Here is a 19,273-nt window from a genome sequence, read left to right as displayed (position 1 = left end):
AATCCAAAATAATCCTCTCATAGGTTCCCAGAAAGGTCTCACTCTTATGCCACGAAGCCCGAGATTTGGCTCATTTGGTTATATCCCCAAACTTCCTTAACATCCAAAAGCTTTTCCCCCTTTCCCCAAGAAAGTAAAATCTTCACTTCCCCAAGCATCTCCCTTGCTGGATAAGATAACACAACGATGGAGAGTTCTGGTGAGATTTACCACCTAAACTGTGGTTTCTTGCCACCATGAATGGATTTATTTGACTGGTGAAGTGAACATATCTGCTACACTCCAGCCTTGCCAGAAGCTCAGTATTCTAGATTTTGAAAATATTTTCATTCAAACTATTGCTGGCTGAAGGTGAAGAGTGTGTCTACCCAAAGGGAAAGGGCGGAAGAGAGGAAAAGGGAGAGCTTTGAATCAGGCATGAAAAAAGCAGTTTTCAATAGTGATACAATCACGCAGCAAGTTACCTCAAAAAGGTAAAATTAGAAATGCATTCCAGTTTTAATTAAGAAGTTCCTGCTCACCTTCTAGCTGGTCAAAACTGGAAAAAAATGAACAGGTGTGGGACAGAACAATCTCGATGTTGTCTCACTCATACCCTTCTTTGGCTTGTTCCCCTAACCTGGGGAAATTCCCTTTAATGGTGTGAGTAAACAGTTAACAGCTTTGCAGATGGTTATCAGAGGAGAAGTAGAATGGTGTCATTTTGTCATCTCTGAAGAACAGTGACAAATAAATGTTTTATTGCATATAAATATGGGAATGTGCATCCACATCTGTTGATGCAGAAGAACAAAAACACCGCATACGTTGCATCAAGCCTCAAACCGTCTTTAGGCCATGGGATGCTTTCCAGAGAGGTTATGGGCTGCAAATACATTTAAGAGCACAGCAAAGGCAAAGCTATGTGAAGGAAGGCTCACGCTATCCCTGCCCTCCAAAATTTGGGCCTTCAGTTCTACCTAAAGTCTTACTGTGTGCTACATCAGGCCGCATTTCCTCTTTGATTTCAACCCTTCTGACCATAAGTGCTCAAATCGTGCAACTAGCTGCAGTAAGAGAAGAGTTATTTGAGTGACTTAAAGCTATAAAACAGGATTTGTATTACAGACACTATTTCCATTGGAAGAAGAGTAGAAAATACTCAGAATCCGGTTCTGTAAAGAAGTGGTACGGCCTTTGATCTGTATAGCAGTGTATAGAATGTGTCATTCACCATGAGGCAAAAAAAGAGAAAGCCATAATAGACATTGTGTATTTCTCAGATGAAACTACACAGCAAGCAGCAACAAACTGTGAGCAACTAAATTACGATATCTGTTGCTATTTTAAAGGAGAGGTTGAGGAAGGTGTAGACGAATGAGTGAGAAAATTCCTTCCTGAGGTCAGAACCATCTGCACAGACCTAAGAGGTAGTTACAGATCAGGGAGCTAGGGAAAAAACTTTTTACACAAAACTTTTTTTGTGTAAATGTTTTGTGTGTGATCTGTGTATCATATATCACACATGGATTATCAATGATGAGTGTTTTGTGCGTGGCTCTGCAAATGCTTTTGACAGCTAAAACCACACAGAGAATTTACTTGCACCTGTGGTACCAAAGAATATGGCATATATCATGTGGCAATAAATTCACCCTGCCAAGACTTGTCGAGTCATTAAGCTTTAAAGTAGGTGTTCAGCTTTCTCACAAGTACAAGAATTCTTCCATACTCAGCCTCGGTGATTCTTAAGTGCAATGCAGAAAGTGACTCAGTTAGAAATCAGAAGTTAAACTTCTCCAATGAAAGTCTGCTTTTCTTAGTATTAAATGTTCCAGTTTTTATCTTAATTCACTTACAAACCATCCGCATAGCCAGGAAATAAAATTTAAACATGCATTGATTGATATATTTGGGGCATGGTTTTAAACTACTTTGAACAGTTAGTTATATATCCTCTGCTTAGTGAATTAACAGGAATAATGTGCCAAATCACTTGAAAATTCTCACTACAGTATTTCATTCTGTAGTGCAAATGAAACAATAATTTCATTTCAGATACTGAACAGCTTCCACCTTGTGCTGGGAAGGAAAGTGCATCAGTGCAAAATCACACAAGGAAATAACAAGATAACAGTACTTCCTTCATGCATAAGTCATTGCTGGCTTATCTTAGCATGTGTAGTACAGTTGTCACACCTTGGTTTTGTAATTATGATATCTGGAAAACAAAAGGAGGCAACTGGCTTTGCAGTGTTACACAACAGGGTAAGAATTAAACATAAGAGATGAGCTTTAGGGCTTGTTTATGCTTCTGCTGATCTGAAGAGGAAATTTACATGCTTTCCACACCAGCCTTTCTTCAGCTGAAGAGATTTATCTTGCTATTTATAGACTCAGAATAGTTTGGGTTGGACGGGGAAAGGGTTCCTTTGGGAAAATCCAAGGGAAAAATAGGAAAGCTTGATATAAGCACTGAGAAGTGTTGTGGAACCCCAAGTTCCACTACAAGCTGGCATTATGGAGCTACTTTCACTGATATTTGGAAGTGGATCAGGTACGGTGTGGTAAGTTATGGGACAGCAGTATTCTCAACAGGCTAACACAGTTTTACCCCCAGTCACCAAGAAACTGTGAAGGTGACTCTGAATTCCAAGAAGAGACTGCCTTTCTGTCAGACACATTTGGGTAGAATTTTCATTTAGGTAAAATCTTTTCAGCAAACAATATCACTATATCCTTGGGAATGTGCTGGCAGCTAATAACACTGTTGACAGTGCGGATTATTCATGGCTAATATTCAGTAATACCTGAACTCTTCAAATCCACTCAGGAAATATCTGGTTTTGCCTCTTGTACTGTCTAGAGCTTTGATATGAAATGCCAGCCACAAACAATATTCCTATTTAGTAGCTGTCTTTGGCATCTGGCAATTTGAAAGGCTGGATCAGCAATATGTTGAACAAATGTGGCTATTACTAGTATGTGAAAATAGAAGGATGTTGTGTTTGTCCTAGTGCCAACTTTGAGAGACTAATTACTAAGTATTATATATGAGCACCTGTCTTAAGCTTAGTCTAACATATTTAATTGTGCACTGTATCACACTGCTCAGTGAGAATGTAACATTGTCCCCTAAGTTACTCAGCAAAGGATATGAAAATAAGTAAACGGGATGCTTACTAAATGTGACATTACTGAATCCAACTTTTAATTTTTACAGCTTTTCTAGAGCACAAGACAAAACCAAATGTCACAGCTGATAGGTTGGTTGAGGCTACATTTTGCAGTCCATTTAAAAATCAGCTCATAGATACTAGAGATACTTGATACTGCTGGCAATTTCCTGAGTTTCCCAGCATTTATTTGACTACCTTTTTGCTTGTTCTCCTCCTTTTCGCTTGTTTGGCTACAGCCGTAACATCTTATCCTGTTGTCGTACAGATGTATCAGAAGTACCACCTTGTTACCTGAAATGACATCTGACTCTCACCTGACTTCTATGAAAGCCAAAATCTGTATGCAAAGATGTCCAGACTGTGGTTCTTGCCCTATATACTGGATGTCCTATATCCTGGGCTTCTCTTATGAGACAGTACTTCTGAAGATAAAATAGTGTCCCTCTTCTGCTACTTACTGATACAGACCACTGGAGATTTCATGGCCTCCCTGGGAGCATATACGTTTAGTAACTTCCAGGTTTGTTATTCTAGCACTTCCCCCCAGAGCTGTTTCTTAAACTAATATTGGTATTTTCATGGACTAAATCCACACACATCAGAGAAAGGAACACCTGAAATGGCCCTGTGCTATTGACTTACTACATTCCTTTGTTGTAATCAGAAATGTAGTGTCTTCCCACTGATAACAACAACCGGTATTTGTGCCATGTCTTGGTACAGTGCATCTTTGCTTTTACTGCTTTCAGCTCCCCAGCAAAGCCATTCATATGGTGAGGAATGTGAAGTTCATTCATATGGTGAGGAACGTGAAGTTCAAGGGCAGCCTTGGCTGCAGTGACCATGGAATGGTGGAGTTTGAGATCCGTAGGATGCCAAGGAGGGTGCACAGCAAGGTTGCTACCCTGGACTTCAAGAGAGCAGACTTTGGTCTCATCAGGGGTCTGCTCGGTAGAGTACCATGGAATAAAGCCCTGGAGGGAAGAGGGGCCCAAGAAGGCTGGTTAATATTCAAGGATGACCTCCTCTAAGCTCAGGAGCAATGTATCCTGACAAAGAGGGAGTCAGACAAAGATGCCAGGAGGCCTGTGTGGATGAACAAGTAGCTCCTGGACAAATTCAAACATAAAAAGGAAGCCTAAAGTGTGCAGAAGAAAGGGCAGGTAGCATGGGAGGAGTATGAAGCAAATATGATGCTTATGCATGCCCCAGGAACAGGCAGTGGGATTTTTTCCACTTCCAGGGGAATTTGCTGTGTGTGGAAAGGTGCTGCATTGACAAGTCTCCTGTGTTACCCCCTGGCAGACAGTGTCACATCCAGACTATGTGCCCGAGAGCTTCTTTAGCAAGAGGTGGCAGCTGTCCACACAGCTGGAGAGAGGTGAGTTGAAGAAAGAGGCAGAGATTCCCTGAAAACCCTAGAGTGAAGTACTGTCCACAGCTGGCCTGCTAGGACCAGGAGACAGCAAGGAGAGAAGAGAAATCTGAAAAACAAAAGAGAGTTGTCTTGAAGAACGGTAGTTATTCTACAGAGAGGAAAATACTCAGTTGCAGGTTCGCCACAAGCCCTGCAGGACAGACCCCCAGGCAGTGTAGATGTTATGGAGCAAATCAAAGAAGCCATTAGGTGGCTCTGTGCTCTCAGCTTCTTACCAGATCCATACCGGTAGCCAACATCATGTTTTTAGATTAATTGCAGCTAGACATTTTCAGTTCCTTTAACCTGATTCCTTCTGCAGCCTACAAGAAAACTTTCCAGACAGACATTGAAAAGTCAGCTCCTTTATATTTTAATGGACAAGGAAATTTTCCAATTATATCAGCTTTTTCCCAACCCTCCTGGGACCAGAGTTTGGCAACATTGTAATATGAGAGAAAGGACTAATGATGTGTCTTTTTATCAGGCATCAACAGTGTTGTGTTCTCAGGGAACCATAGAGACACTAAGCATACATACCACTGATCTTAAGTGCTTCTTAGGAAACAATGTAAGAGGTCAAAACTAAATCTCCATTTCTCCATATTTTTTATCCATTGTCTCAAATCATTATCTAGATCCAGTGTTTCCTTAACAGAACAAAAGGTGTGCAACACCAGACTGGCAATGGGGTTGGTCAGTGTGCTCCTCTAGATTTCTCCTTGTTCTCAGAATGACTTGTCTGGTGAAATTGCCTGATCACTGATATGGGGAACTAACCACAGCAGTCAAGCCATAAACCCTCCAAAGCAACCAAAACTTGTCTGAGCAGCAGATGGGGTGAAACAGTAGAGACAGAGGGATCCTAATGCACCTCATACATTTCCTCCTTGATAGGAAACACCTGTGAAATGCCTCAAAGGAATTAGGGTGCGTTCCTCTAAAAAGGGTGACATGGTCAATAGCCTGGCTTATGTGCCTCTGTACCAGTGCACACAGCACGGAAGAGCTGAAATCAGCCACTGTGCAGCTAGCAAGCTGCAATCTAGTCACTATCACTGAAATGTGCTGGAACAAACATCATGACCAGAGCACTGCATCCAATGGCTGTAAAATGTTCAGAAGGGACTGGCAACGACACTCTGTTGGTGTTTGGATAACATTATGTATTGTGTTTTGAGTGATGTTTGCACACTATGCTACTACTTGAACAGTTCTTTAGAAGTTGCCACATCCACACAATGCACATCATAATACTTGTGACTAAATCATAAAAGGAAAATATAACAGTACAAAGCCACCAAGGTTACAACAATTCTTTTATTAAGACACCAAAACTCTGCTAAACAGACTCAGTCACAATAGCAGTTTCTGCTGAGCATAGAGGGTACCAAATACAAGCTACAGTTTTGCATTTCATCCTGAAGACAAGGGCTCAGCTTTTGTAAATGGCATAGCTCCGCTGAAATCAATAGGCAAATCTCTAGTCCTGTCACTTTCAAACAGTTCAGGACTGTCACTACTAAAAACTAGAAAAATATTTGTAGCAAAATAGCTTCTCCTTTCACTGTGTCCAGAAGGCAAACACATTATATATTTGAAAGCAAATTGAGCAAAAGTTAAGAGACACCTACATAATCAAAAGCTAGTGGTTATGTTCATCACACTCTGAGATTGCAAAGATAATTTGCAGTTTCATTTATAAATTGAAACCAAATGGAACTTTTTTTTATATCAGGATCTGATATCTGGTATTTCAGCAAAGAAATGACAGCTCAAAGTTTTCTGTTCCTTATAGATTCACTTGAATCAAAATCAGAATGCAAATTATTATTCTGAAATTTATTGATATATTTAAAAGGTATCTATATAACCAAAGATAAATCAGTACAACCTTTTGCAAAATGTAGAAGTCCTTTACCCAGTAATCTTAATAGCTAGCAGAAATTGGACTGGGGGGTGGAGGGGGTGACGTGTGAAAAAAGCAGCTTTCTAATGCTATTCTGTACCAAAATAGAAAAAAAAAAACACCAACAAAAACCAACAGTATCCAAAATATGAGATATAGCTACTAAGAGTATTTGTGAATTCAAGTTAATGACCAATTTCCACATGATGTATTTATAATGGTGTCCATTGAACTTATAGAGGAATTAGCTTGGATTACATATGACCCAGACATAGCAGACTGTCACTGTGTAGGAGTGCATGTGGCAGTCAGAATCAAGGGGTGGTGGGGACAAGTTACCACGATGCTTTACTCTCCAATCTTCTAACACACTCACTGAAGTGGAGGTTTGGAGCAGCCAAGGTTGGAGCTGGAAGGTTTGAGAGAGTGAAGAGCAATGCCCCAGGAAAGAGTCCTGCCAGAGATGCTTACTGTGTTCCAGTTTATCCAGCTGAGCAGACTGTTGTTGTAACCAGTGGAGCATGTAAACTGAATCTGTGCTGCTGCCCTAATGGTAGGATCTTGCAGCTAGGCAAAATTCAGCTCAAATTCGTAACTCCAATTCAGTTGCAATTGGAGTGCTCTCACTCAGGCGGGCACCATACTCTGTGGTTTGACTGCACAATGATTGTGGTGTAATTAAACAGAATATGTAGGTACCTATTGACATATCTGCAAAAATGGGGCTGCCAGTAACAAAAATAGTTTCTTTTTTCTATTTTTTTTCACTGAGTCCTTGTTAATAAAGGAATTTACATTCAAATCTCAAAACTCATGCTGAAGAACACTCTTGAATAGGTTAAGCCTCAGATTCATGGTGCCTTTTCTTTATCTGGTGGCAAATCCAATACTTGCTCTCCAGCTTCTGTATGCTTAAGGCATTGCACAATTAGGTCTTCAATGTTTGAAGCTGTAGCTCAAAGTTTCAACCTCACCTTAAGTAAACAGTGAATTACAAACTGAAAAGGAAGTCTCTCTAAGGGTTTTTTGATTTACTCCCTGGAATATTTATAGAAACATGCAGCTTGTCAGTAGTAATGGCACAAGTGATGTCAAGATGAGCACATGGTAACATTGCACAGTGGGAGAGCCAAATATTGGAACTTGATTAGAGAACTAGTAAGTCTTTCTTTTTCCCTTCTACTTTATCCTTAACAAAACCTGCCAAAATTCACTTCAACCTGGAGCTGCAGGGGCAAATAGTTCTCAGGACACCAGGGAAGAGCCAGATTAACAAATAAATAAGTAAATAAAAGGATGGATTGAAGCTTTTTATATACAACATTAGTTTAGAAGAGTCAGTGTTGTAAATAGTCATGACCACCATTGTGAAGCATGATGAAAGCCAAATGCTGAATGAAGACAAGCTTCAGTTCTTCATGTGACGAGACGTGATACAACTAGAAAAAATAAAAAGCAAACTGAGTGTGACTGAGAAAGGTAATCAGCTACCTTCCAAGGTAAGTAAATACGTGGAAAATAAAAGCTGAGTAGTTTCAGCATCTAAAAGGAGCCCTTAGCTGAGTCTTCAACGTAAGGTATAATGTTATGAGCTTTACGATATCCTTTGTGCTACAGCTTCATAGCACAACTATAGAATTTCCATTGCTGTCAAATATTGCAGTCACCCATGACCACTCATGAATGATTCAGAGTGATGAATGAAGACAAGCTATTCTTCTCTCAGCTGAGAGACTCAAAGGCTTCATATATAGGTTTTGACTTCAGGGACCTACGTATCCTCTTTACACTGGATTATGGCTCTCTGGTGGGATCTTTATCACTGATGGAACTGTACAGCTGCTGGCACTGTACCAAAAAGCCCTGGGTACCTTCCTTTTGGGCTCCTAACAGGAAGCCCTTCTCAGCCTTTGGGAAGCAATCAGAGCATCACCCTCACCTATAGTGACTTCCTAGGAACTTCCCATAGATGACTACAGAGTATGGTCTTCATAATGTAAGACTGGTGGAAATAGAGCTAATCATGACTGTGGAAGATTCTGGGAACTGATAGCTGGAATAAAGTCTTCCCTGACCTTTCTCTGTGATACATACTGAGTCATTGAACTTAGTGAACTAAATTCTCTGTAAATACCATCATGATGAGTCTAGAAGATTTCCTGTGGTAATGGAAGCTGCATTATCTTGTATGAAGCCTCTATCAGGAAAGAGTTGCTGACAAACTCTTGTAACTACATCAAATAAGCCTGTTCCCATCCTTGAGCTGTGAAGCAGTGTTAGGTGTTCTTTTTCAGCAGCCAGCTTTCTCACCTATCTATCTCTCCTCCTCTTAAAGGGGCAAACATACAAATGGTGATGAGTAGCTAGAACATACTCATTTTACAGAAAAAGTGCTGAATTCTGCGATATTCTGGAAAAGTATTAGGTTCTTAAGTTGCAGAGGCAGAACATATGGTAGTGGTCAACACTCCTCAGAGCTGTCTTTCCAGACTCTCTGCAGGCCCTTGTAAGTACTGCTGATCCATTAATAATATTTCAAGCTCTTTATGTCTAAAATCCCACTATTTTCTTGAAAAACACACCCTAAAAAAAAAAAAACAAACAAAAACAGAAAAAAACTCAGAAAAACCCAAGCTTTTGCACAAAGGGATAACTTCCAAAGCAGATTGATAAAGAGAGTGGTAAAATTTCTCTTGTTATACCACTTCATGATCCAAAACCAAAAGGGATACACTTTTTGTGGAACGGGTCATTGGTGTAATTCTAAAGTGGTGTACCATGTACTCCGAGACTGAAGTCATGAAGAAAGATGAAGAGAAAGCTGTCTTCCTCCTTTGTAGTCTGTAGCATTTGAAAACAGCAAGAACAGTAGAAATTTCATTCTTATTTCTATGACCTCCATCCACAGCAAACAGGACAAGAGGTTCAAATACCCGTAAACAGAGGATGCTCATCTGCAAGTATTTAACCATTTCAGGAAGAGATAAACAGCTAAAAAAAATAAAAGTAACAGATCATAATTCAGTTCTTACATCTGGTAATCTGGAAATCACTAATCGTAGAACACTTGGTAGCTGAAGTTGTCAGACTTGATTCTGAAGTTGTATCTTCCCGTCTTTCTCTGGTATGTGAAGATGAGAAGGCTCACAACTCCCAGCACAACGCCAAACACAGCAAAGGCAATGAGGATGATGTATCCAACTCCCATGGCAGCCTCCTTCTGTCTCTTCAAATCAGATCCTGAAAAAAAAACCCAAGATTTGAAAAAAAAGGTTTTAAATTCCCAAATCTTTTCCTAAGTAAGAAAAAAGCCTTGCCCACAAATTAGCCAAAATGCACGTTGGAGCACAGAGCTGTTGATACTGAAGTAAATCAGCCTTTTGGGGTGGGTGATTCTTATGGAAAAGTATGTGAGCCACAGTCCAAGTTCTCTTTTTACATACAAGTGCAGAGTCCTTGCACACATGAGAGTGATGTGTCTTTCAAATTTAACTCTGTAATTTTCTTTAAAATAAGAATTAAAGTGTCAGCACTGATGACTTCAAAATGCTGCCTTATTTTCAGAATAAAACGCTCATCTTCCTAGAGGTGAAGCATTCTCCTATCTTAATCCTGCTCCCATTCATCTATGGTTATTAAAACCCACTTAATTTGCTTTATGCTCATCTGCAACATTTTTTTAAACACGAAAGTATTTAGGGGAGGATTTTTTATGTGTGATGGACCTCTAAGCTCCCATTCTGGTCAGTGGAGCAGGCATGTGGCCAAGCTGTATAGGCAGAGCAATTAAAGATTTTTTCATGTTTCACTGCCAGCAGTTTACCTGACATCATAATTCATGTTGTCTCCTTCCACACAGAGATGCATGATCTAGCCTCACATTTAAAATGTGATGTGAGCATCCAGATTGGAAGTAGGAGACAACATCTAGTAGTGCCACCTTTGCCTATGAATCAGTGTAGTACAACACAAATGAAGTTCCGCTCACCAGAGTTCCTTTTATATAATGACCCTTTATCAATACTGGAAATGCACTGGGATCTCCAGTGAAAATGGGAGTGAGATCTACACGCTGTAAGTGCTGTACAAAGAAAGCTGTAATTGCCGAGTTTAAAAAAAAAACAAAGAACTAATTCAGAAAGGAATGCTGAACACCTAACAGATTAATACTTGCCTATAATGGAAGAAAAATACAATATGCTAAACCAGAGAGAGTTTCTATGTCCAAAAGAACATTGTGACTGTCACAGCAGAGAAGAAAAAAATACCCTGAACCAACTAACAGCCCAGCATTAACTTACCTCCACAGTCAAAATAGCCTTAAGTGACTGGCAAAACAGGCAACCAGCAGAAGGAAAGGGGGTGACTTCTATCTATTCCCAGTAGTTATGTGTTAGAACCCTGATACTGATGTGTACAAATACTCTCAATGACTGTTTTATGCGAATAAGATGTGAATGCAAATGACTGGAGGAGGCCAAATGCCTGAAAATGTTAGAGGCCACAAGTGCCCTTGAAAACATAGCTGGAGTTAATGCAGAAGAGGCAGATGAGTAACAAATTAGACCTTGCTTGTACACACTGCTAGTGTTCATTCTTTGTTAACCTGTATTGTACCACTCCACCAGATTGATCAAGGTGGTGTTCATCAGCTGTGCTCTGCTACTTTCTCTCATGGTAGCAATGAAGTCAACGCCAGAGAATCCAAGGAAACACAACAATACCATCTCTTTATCTCCTCTTATTTTGGACTTCAGAGCTCAGCATTATGGCTGTCTAACAAGAACGTGAACACTTGGAAGACTGGTTGCAATCTAAAAGATTACAGCTGCTTTCACACTTTGCAATTTTAATAACAGTTTGATTTTGTGCCTTTTGTACTTGCTACCCTGTGCAAATAGCTACATGAAGCACTTCATCCTTTTCTTTTCTACATTCCATTGACAACCTGAGAGGCACTTCACCGTGGAGGGCACATGCTTTTTCACACTGCCACATGGCTTCAGTAAGAATGCCTGCTCCTCAGAATAACATGCAGGGGGGCATGGAAACCTTATATCACAGGTCTTCACGTTCTTTTGCCAGTCAAAAAGAATCTTGAAGTGACAGTTACTTCATATTCCCTCAGGCATCTCTTCATGACTCACCAGCTGATTTACATAGGGGTCCCCAAGATGTTCTGTGCGTAGCGATGGTTTCACCAGTCTTCATGAGTCGAACTGCACGGCATCTCTGAAACAATCAATTCAAACTTTAACAAGTAATATGGTTTACTAATTAAAAATAAAAAGCCTTTGAATGAGTATGTGAAAGCCCAGTGCAGTTCTCACTCGCTGGGGTTTTTATTTCTTAATGTTATGCTTTGTTAAACTGAAATGAGCACCAAATGGAAGTTCAAAAGAAATAGCAATAAGGAAACATCAGTATAAAATCTGTGATTAGTCACACTGGAAGACACTGCTGTGAGCAGGCACTTCACACAGACAGTCTCTTTCTTTTCAATTAACTTCCTATTTAGTTTAGAGAAACCTTACAGAAGAATAAACTTCTCACTATTTCTATACGCCAGGACTTTGCACATATTTTTGTTTGGATTTTTCTACTGTCCATGGCAGGCACAACAGATACTATAGATACTACAACCAGCAGCGGCAAAAGCAGCGGCAACTTTCAGCCCTTACCAAGCTGTGTGTCATAGAATCAAGAATGGTTTGGGTTGGAAGGGACCTGAAGATCGTCCAGTTCCACCCCCAACTGCCATGGGCAGGAACACCTCCCACTAGACCAGGTTGCTCAGAGCCCCATGCAACCTGGCCTTGAACACTCACAGGGTTGCGGCAGCCACAACTTCCTTGGGCAGCCTCTACCAGTTTTTCATCACTCTCACAGTAAAATATTTCTTCCTTATATCCAACCTGGCATTTGAAGTAATGCACAGCTCTTCAGTGACACGTAAACTACTAATCTGGGAACTACTAGCTTGAAAGCCCTGCCCTGTGAAATGTTGGGGATGAGGTGCTTTAGCTTTGTGTGAGCAGCACCTGTAGAATGCACAGCACGTTCATCTTCTGCACATTTCCTCAGTAGCACCATTTAGTTTGTTTGCTGCCTACAGGTTTCTGAGGGGAAGCATAACCCTTTGAGGTTATTCGAAAGATCCTGTGGCTCTCCTGGAAGTGCACATAAAAACAGAGAAAGTGCGGTACCATACTAAAATCAGCAAAAGGAACCAGGGATATGCAGGCCTGTCTTAACCAGCTTGTCTATACAAAAATATCTTACCAGCACTACCAGCCTGGTTACACTGAAAAACCTCTACTGTCAGCAACAGTGTCTTTAGCTGCATCCACCCCCAGAAAAACACCCGTGTAGGTATGACTTTCGCCTACCCTTGAATAGCTTTCCCAGCTAGGCAGATTTAGAGAAAACAATTACATAGCTACTTGACATCAATGATTTCTTGGCTCCATGTGGCCGTGGAGCAGCCACATTCCACCAAACATATGAATGAAAGTGGAACATCACTCTCCTTCCCATTCAAAGTCATGTTTCTTACTCATTTCTGACTACACTGCTCCCTGGTCTGTCTGTGGTTTTCCTACTCTGAACTACAGAGTACCTTCCTCTCTCTTGCCGTAAAACAAGGAATAAAAAGACTGGGAAAGAAGAAATAATATACAAGATCTAAGTCTCAATTCTGTAGGCAAAGGGCTGATGCAAATCTGCCCTTAAGCAAGTCAGTATTTTCCAGGTTAACAAAAGGATCAGAGGATCACATCCTAGACCCTGGGCACTTTACCAGCCATCTCACAATATTTCCAAATACACTTTGCTCTTGCTTCCATTTTCCTTGGCCTTTTCACCTTTTGCAGCTCTCCCTCTCTTCTTTGTAAAAGCCATTGTCATCCTGTGTGCATGTGCGTAGTACCTGTCTTCTCTGCATAACTTCAATCTCAATCTCAGATATTGAATTCACTAACTTTTCATGGGGGTAAATTTTGCACAGGAGAAAAAATTATATCTCTCATATATATATATATATATATATATATATATATATATATATATGAAAGAGGAGGGCCTCACTGACTAACTGTCCTGTGCCTTGTTTACTGTGGATGTCAATGTGAATCAAACCTCATCTGGGGCTAGCAGAATTACCCCATCACAGACCCCTGTAATTCAGATCAGTCAGTTCTTCAGTTAACCATGTTCTAAAACTCTAATCTGTACAGCTAAAGCCAAACTCAGAGACTCCTAGCAAAGCAACCGGTTCCTTACAGCAACCATACCAGCCCATACAGTCCCTGTCGTGTCCACCCCTCTTATGTCCCTGATTTGCATTCACCACCGTGTCCCTTCTCAGCTGTGCAGAACACACAGTGAACTTGGGGATAGCACCACTGCAGTGAACTTGGGGAGGGCACCACTTCCTCCAAAGGTGGCTGCTGAAGCACTGATCTTCACTGTGCAAGTTCAGCTGTGAAATTGGAGCCATCTTTCAATCTGTCAGTTGTGTTTCCTGTCACTAGTTTGTTGGGAAGGTTTAACATGGAGGAAGCTTTTTACTTTGGAAAGGAAACTGTTATCTTCTGCTAGTCATTTTTAATCTTTTAGGAAGAGATCATTTGCTTTGTAATGGGCTTAAACTGAGTTATTTAGATCTAGAGGAAAGTGTTAAACAATGGAAGAACTCCAAACTGCTAATGAAAACATCCTTTACAGGAAAAAAGCCAGGAAGGCTGGCAGAGGGAGAGGAGAATTCCTGCATGTCTGCTATAAAGAAAAAAAAAAAGCCAACCTCAAAATCTATTTTTTTAAATTTTTCTATGGTAGCAGCACATTTTTAGATGAAGCAATGTGTATCACTTATATAGAAGTAAAAAGAAACAAAGCAATGCTTTGGAGCACAGATATTTAGAAACTGAAGTTGTCATCAGAACACTGCTTGGTTTATTGCTTCAAAAAGCAATAGGCCTTTAAAAAGCCACAATAAACTATTGGAGTCACAGCCCTAGAAACTTAATGCCACCATGTTTCCTTTCCTGGCACCTAAACTCTCACCTGGAGAAGCAAACCCCTAAGGAAAAGAAAAAAAGGACAGAAAAAACATCCCAAATAAATGTACTCAGACTTGCCTGCTGACACTGCTAATATGGGTGCTTGCTTTTTTGTGACATGTCTGTCTGAGCTGAGACATTTCTGAATAGCCTATCTCATTACGACTCCTCTTCACTGCCTTCTAGCCACCCATGTGCAGAGGTGAAAGGTTCAGTTCTCAGGTCCCCCCAACTTCAGTTTGCCCATTTCTGTGCAAGCTCCATGCTTTTAACTACAAGGAAGAGGCAGAAAGGCGGACACTTCCATATGGTTGTAGTTCTTTCCCACCCATATCTACTCTCAGCAGAAAATTAAGGAAAACTTCAAGAGCTATTTTAAACCGTGTTTGAAAACATTACTCCTTCAATTCCATAGCAGGACTGCATATGGCATGTTAGAGAAAAATAGCATATTGGAGCAAAACACTTACTGTCCTGCAGGTGCTTCCTGGGCTCTCCATACAAATACGAATTTTGCAGTGTAAGTAAACCACAGAATTGTTGACAAAGGAAAAGATTTTCATCTTAAACTCTGCTTTGCTTGAATTCCCATTCTCTAGCAGTGTGGTGTATGTATTTGGGATGGGACAGCTGAAAAGGAAGAGAAAAACATACATAGCAGCTAGGGCTATAGAAAGCATGTTCTGGTTATAGCGCATAACTTAGGTTGCAAGGCTCCTTTACAAAGTCACAACCAGGCCCTCTGTGAAGCAGCTCTCCAGCAGTGTAGGGGCTATTTGCAGCTTTATTCTGACAGTAACCAAACAGAACAGAAGATTTGAGAAATGGTTGGAGAGTTGGAAAAGAAGAGAAAGAGTGACAGAAGGATTTAAACCTGGCTTCACCAAACACAAACTGAAGGAACATAAAAAAAAAGAATAGCTTCTGTTACTGTGCAAAAGGACTATCCTGGATTTTAAAGTGGCAGGTGAGCACAGGGAATATGACATTGGAGTGAGATCAGGGATTCAGACAGGATAAACCTCCCCTTTTACCAGAGGCTGCGTTAATATTATGTGTGAGTCACAACACATAGGAATCAACTAACCTATGTTTTGATTACCAAGAGGCACCTAAGTCCTTGGTAAGATGAACCACAGATGAAGTACACTTTTCAAATGCTCTTTCACTACCATAGGAAAGTAGTGGCCAAAGGCGCCTATTTGTTCGGGTCAGAAGTACAGCTCCTTTAGAAAATTATGGGGAAGACAAACTCAAAGAAGCATCATATTTCCCTTTGAAAACATTTTCTTTTCATACCTGCCTTTCTTGTTCAAAGAAGGTATGACCAGTCCAAATGGTAAGGGACTGTGTACAAGAATGATGAAAACACACATAAAAGGCATTTAAAACATAACACATTACTACTCAGCACCATTGGAAGATCTAAGGCATGACATGCTATTTGTGAGTGGCATTGCTGTACCTGTTGCTGATAAAAACAAATGAGAGGGGATCCACTGAATTATTAGTTGGAGTTGCCCAGCAATCAGTTAGGACCACCTTGAGCTTGCTGTCTGCTCTCTGGATTCCCACTTCAATCAGTACATCATCACTGGCAGAGATGCTGAAATTTTTTGGTATTGGAGAGTTTCCAATAAACAACTGCATTTCTGTTCTGAAGTGTCCAGATCCATGCAGATCCTCAAAGATGGTGTAAAGTCTGAAACACCAATAAACCTCCTTTAAAGACCACAGATTTGACTGCTTGTTTCTATAAGTCATAAATCAGTGCCCATTTCTCCACTCCTTCCCCATTTAAGTAGTAAGGAGTGATCTGCAGTCCAGGATGTTAGGACACTGCTCAATAGGAAAGGATGAAAACGCACCAAGTTTTTAATTGGAAATGCAGGGAGTATGGGAACACAAGCGTGAAAACCCAAAGGGTGGAATGTCTTGGCAATACAAATAAAGCAGAGAGAGACAGGTAAGTGAGGCAAAAGGGAAACAAGACTATGAACTCTCTTAAAGTTCAAAACAAGGAGAGAAAAAGCTTAGTGCAGAAGAGAAAAAAAAACAGAAGGGGCAAATCTGAACAGTAAGGGAGGGACATGAGAGAATGATAAAGCTCAGAGAGAAGGGCCCCCGCAAAGACTTTGTGGGGGGCTAGAAAGGAAAATACAGTATTTGGACAGGGTTATAAAGCAGAAGGTGGATTTGGTAATGACAGCATAAGCATGGTGCTAGGCGAGAGGAGGTGCACTTGCATGAAGTGAGACCATTCATCACCAGAGCAAAGCTTGTGCTGCCACCTCTTCTGTGAGAATGTGCTTGACTTTCTGTGAACAGTGCATTTGATTCCATCTTACCTGAAGATGGGGCCTTCCATAAAAAAGTACTTGCATTACAAGCTGATCAAATATGTATTTGTAGGAGTTAAAAATTGTAACCCTCAGAACCCACATAGCAGTCTGCATGCCTACATTGGTTGAAAAATCATTGTTCTGTTCTAAAAGCAGGAACACACTGTTATTGCTACACGTGATTGCCCAGGAAGGCAAAGAGAGGTTGGGAATTCTGACTCCTGAACCTGCACCAGTAGCTCCCAAAGGCATATTTTCATCTGTGGTTTAGCCAGACAACAGCCAAGCTTTTTGACAGTTGGATTTATTGACACATTACAAGGAGTAAGAGAGAAGCAGATAGAAGGGATCACCTGAGCACAGGACTCACAGGATGGCCAACTACTTAGCATAGCAAGCAGTCACTGGATACAGCTAAGGTCCCTGGAGATTTTTCCACTGTAGTAGCTCTTAGCCATACAGCAGCATTTCAAAGCAGGCCAAGTTGTTACTTACCCTTCTGCAGTGTATCCAGAGGAAGTCAAGAGATCATTTTGAAACACACAGAGAATGGGGCTAGCAACTTTTAAGTGGTGGATTACTCCCTGAGCAGAACCATCATTCCGAAGGATGGTTTTCACTACTGTATTAGTCATGTTCTGCAATGCAGAAAGAAGAAAGCGCAACCTGTGAACATCAGTGTTTCCAGGGATATAGCAGAGCTACACGCTTACCAGCTTCAAGTGCTTAGGCACTATCCATTCTCCTAGCTGCAAAAATTAAACAGATTAAACCTCTGTATTTTAGTTGCTGTACAGTGAGACAATGAAAATCCACCGACCTTACTCCTCTTTCTCAGTCTGCAATGATTATTGCTCCACGAGGGACTTTCTCTACTTTGGTGTGGCCTGAGCACAGCCTTTCATTTGGGATCCAAAGAAATAACCATCACTTTTTGTCCCACTACTGGTGGCAATTGGAGCATTCATGTACATGCAATAGTGAAATTAACTTTTAAGAAAAGAGAAGCTTCCGACAGCTACAAAGGGAACCCCGAGAGGCATGGGAAGTTACTCTCAGTTTGGAGATGCCCTTGAGTTTTGCTGCCTGGTCTCTTTCTTACCCCTTCTCTTTCTTGCTTTCCCCCCAGTCCCAAAGAGGTAATTTTCCATCATGGGAAAAGGGTTTCTTTCTCCAAAGAAATTTCTTAGTCCAACATTTCAGCAATCAATAGACTGTAGCACCCAGCTAAAGATCTGCCATTGCCCCTCCCATACCTTCCCTCCCACTGACAAAAAAAACTCTGGGGCTTCTCCACATTCACCAGCTCAGGGGACTTACAGTCTCAACTTCAGTGCCACAGTCACGCCAGCCTGCCTGCAGCACAACGTGAGTGCCATTGCTGATGCTCACGTTGCAGCGAGGCTCCCCCAGGTACAGGGAGGTTTCAGGAATAGACTCCTGCTGTAAAAATCTCTTCTGGATGGCAAGGACAATCTTCTCGATTCCACAAAACACTTCCACTGCATCTTTAATTGAAACCTCCTGGGCAGGTTTAACGAGGGAAACAGGAGATGCTTGAGGAGAAACACCAGGAGTTGGCACAGGATCCATGGTGAGAAGAGGCAGCACCACACTGGAGAATGTGGTGTCCTCCAGACCTTTGTGCTCAGTAGTAAGATCCACTGAAGTAGAGGAAGGAGCATGAGTTGAAGTTTGCAAAGATGTCGCAAGTAAAACTGTGCTGCATCCAGGTTTCTCATCCATCGCTGTTGGCTTCAGGCTGATAGGAAATGCTGAAGAATGCCAAAAATAAAGGTTCTGTTGTAATTTACAGCTTCAGATTGATTTCATAAGGTAAAAGCAAACTCTTAGGAGGAAACTCAATTACTTCCAGAAAACTAGCTTCTTTTGGTTTTTTAACCCTCTCGACTTACTGCCAAAGCTGTGACTTTTGTTTTAAGAGAGTGCCCGAGAGATACATAAAGGGTCTGTGAGTAAAACTAAAGTGCTTTGTTTCCTGAGAGCTGCGGTAATTAGCACGTTCAGGTAAAACACGTATACACAGCTTTTGGAAGATCAGTGCTTGAAGAAATCCCCAACTGTAAGCTGTTCAGGAAATGTTCATATGTTTTTGCCTAGTACTGTAGGAGACTGCACACTTCTGGATGTGGGGCACAAACAGGAGCAGTTTGTTAAAAAACCTGGCCCCTTTTGTGATCAGTTGGTGTCCAAAGATATGACCCTGAGCGCTTTGGAAAACCCATTTTGGGGGAAATGCAGGACAAACTTTCTGCAGCAGGCCCACACTGCACGTACGTGTCCTGAGAGACACAGTGGAAAGCTGAAAAACATGTCAGCAGCAATCTTTCATGGCTTCAGGAAAAAAGCAAGCAGAGTAAATGGGA

The 19,273-nt window shown here is 41.1% G+C and overlaps 1 protein-coding gene across 1 annotated transcript in view; it reads right to left on the bottom strand.

Moving 5' to 3' along the window:
- Positions 1-6,781: 6,781 nt before the first annotated feature.
- Positions 6,782-19,273, bottom strand: part of UMODL1 (uromodulin like 1) — a 50,346-nt gene continuing 37,854 nt past the window's right edge. Inside the window, exons 16-23 of the mRNA XM_057404988.1 lie at positions 19,156-19,189; positions 18,207-18,661; positions 17,382-17,524; positions 16,010-16,246; positions 15,015-15,174; positions 11,632-11,716; positions 9,517-9,724; positions 6,782-7,923 (exon numbers count right to left, since the gene is read on the bottom strand). Of these exons, the coding sequence (XP_057260971.1) occupies positions 9,537-9,724; positions 11,632-11,716; positions 15,015-15,174; positions 16,010-16,246; positions 17,382-17,524; positions 18,207-18,661; positions 19,156-19,189 (1,302 nt within the window). The 3' untranslated portion in view covers positions 6,782-7,923; positions 9,517-9,536. The remainder of the gene's footprint in view (positions 7,924-9,516; positions 9,725-11,631; positions 11,717-15,014; positions 15,175-16,009; positions 16,247-17,381; positions 17,525-18,206; positions 18,662-19,155; positions 19,190-19,273) is intronic.

This window comes from Pezoporus wallicus, unplaced genomic scaffold, assembly GCF_028554395.1.
Source record: "Pezoporus wallicus isolate ANWC-B61680 ecotype Strahan unplaced genomic scaffold, APGP_CSIRO_Pwel_v1 contig_1739, whole genome shotgun sequence".
In the NCBI taxonomy this organism is placed as follows: domain Eukaryota; kingdom Metazoa; phylum Chordata; class Aves; order Psittaciformes; family Psittacidae; genus Pezoporus; species Pezoporus wallicus.
Note: the sequence above shows the minus strand (reverse complement) of the source record. Positions and strands in the feature narration are given on the sequence as shown.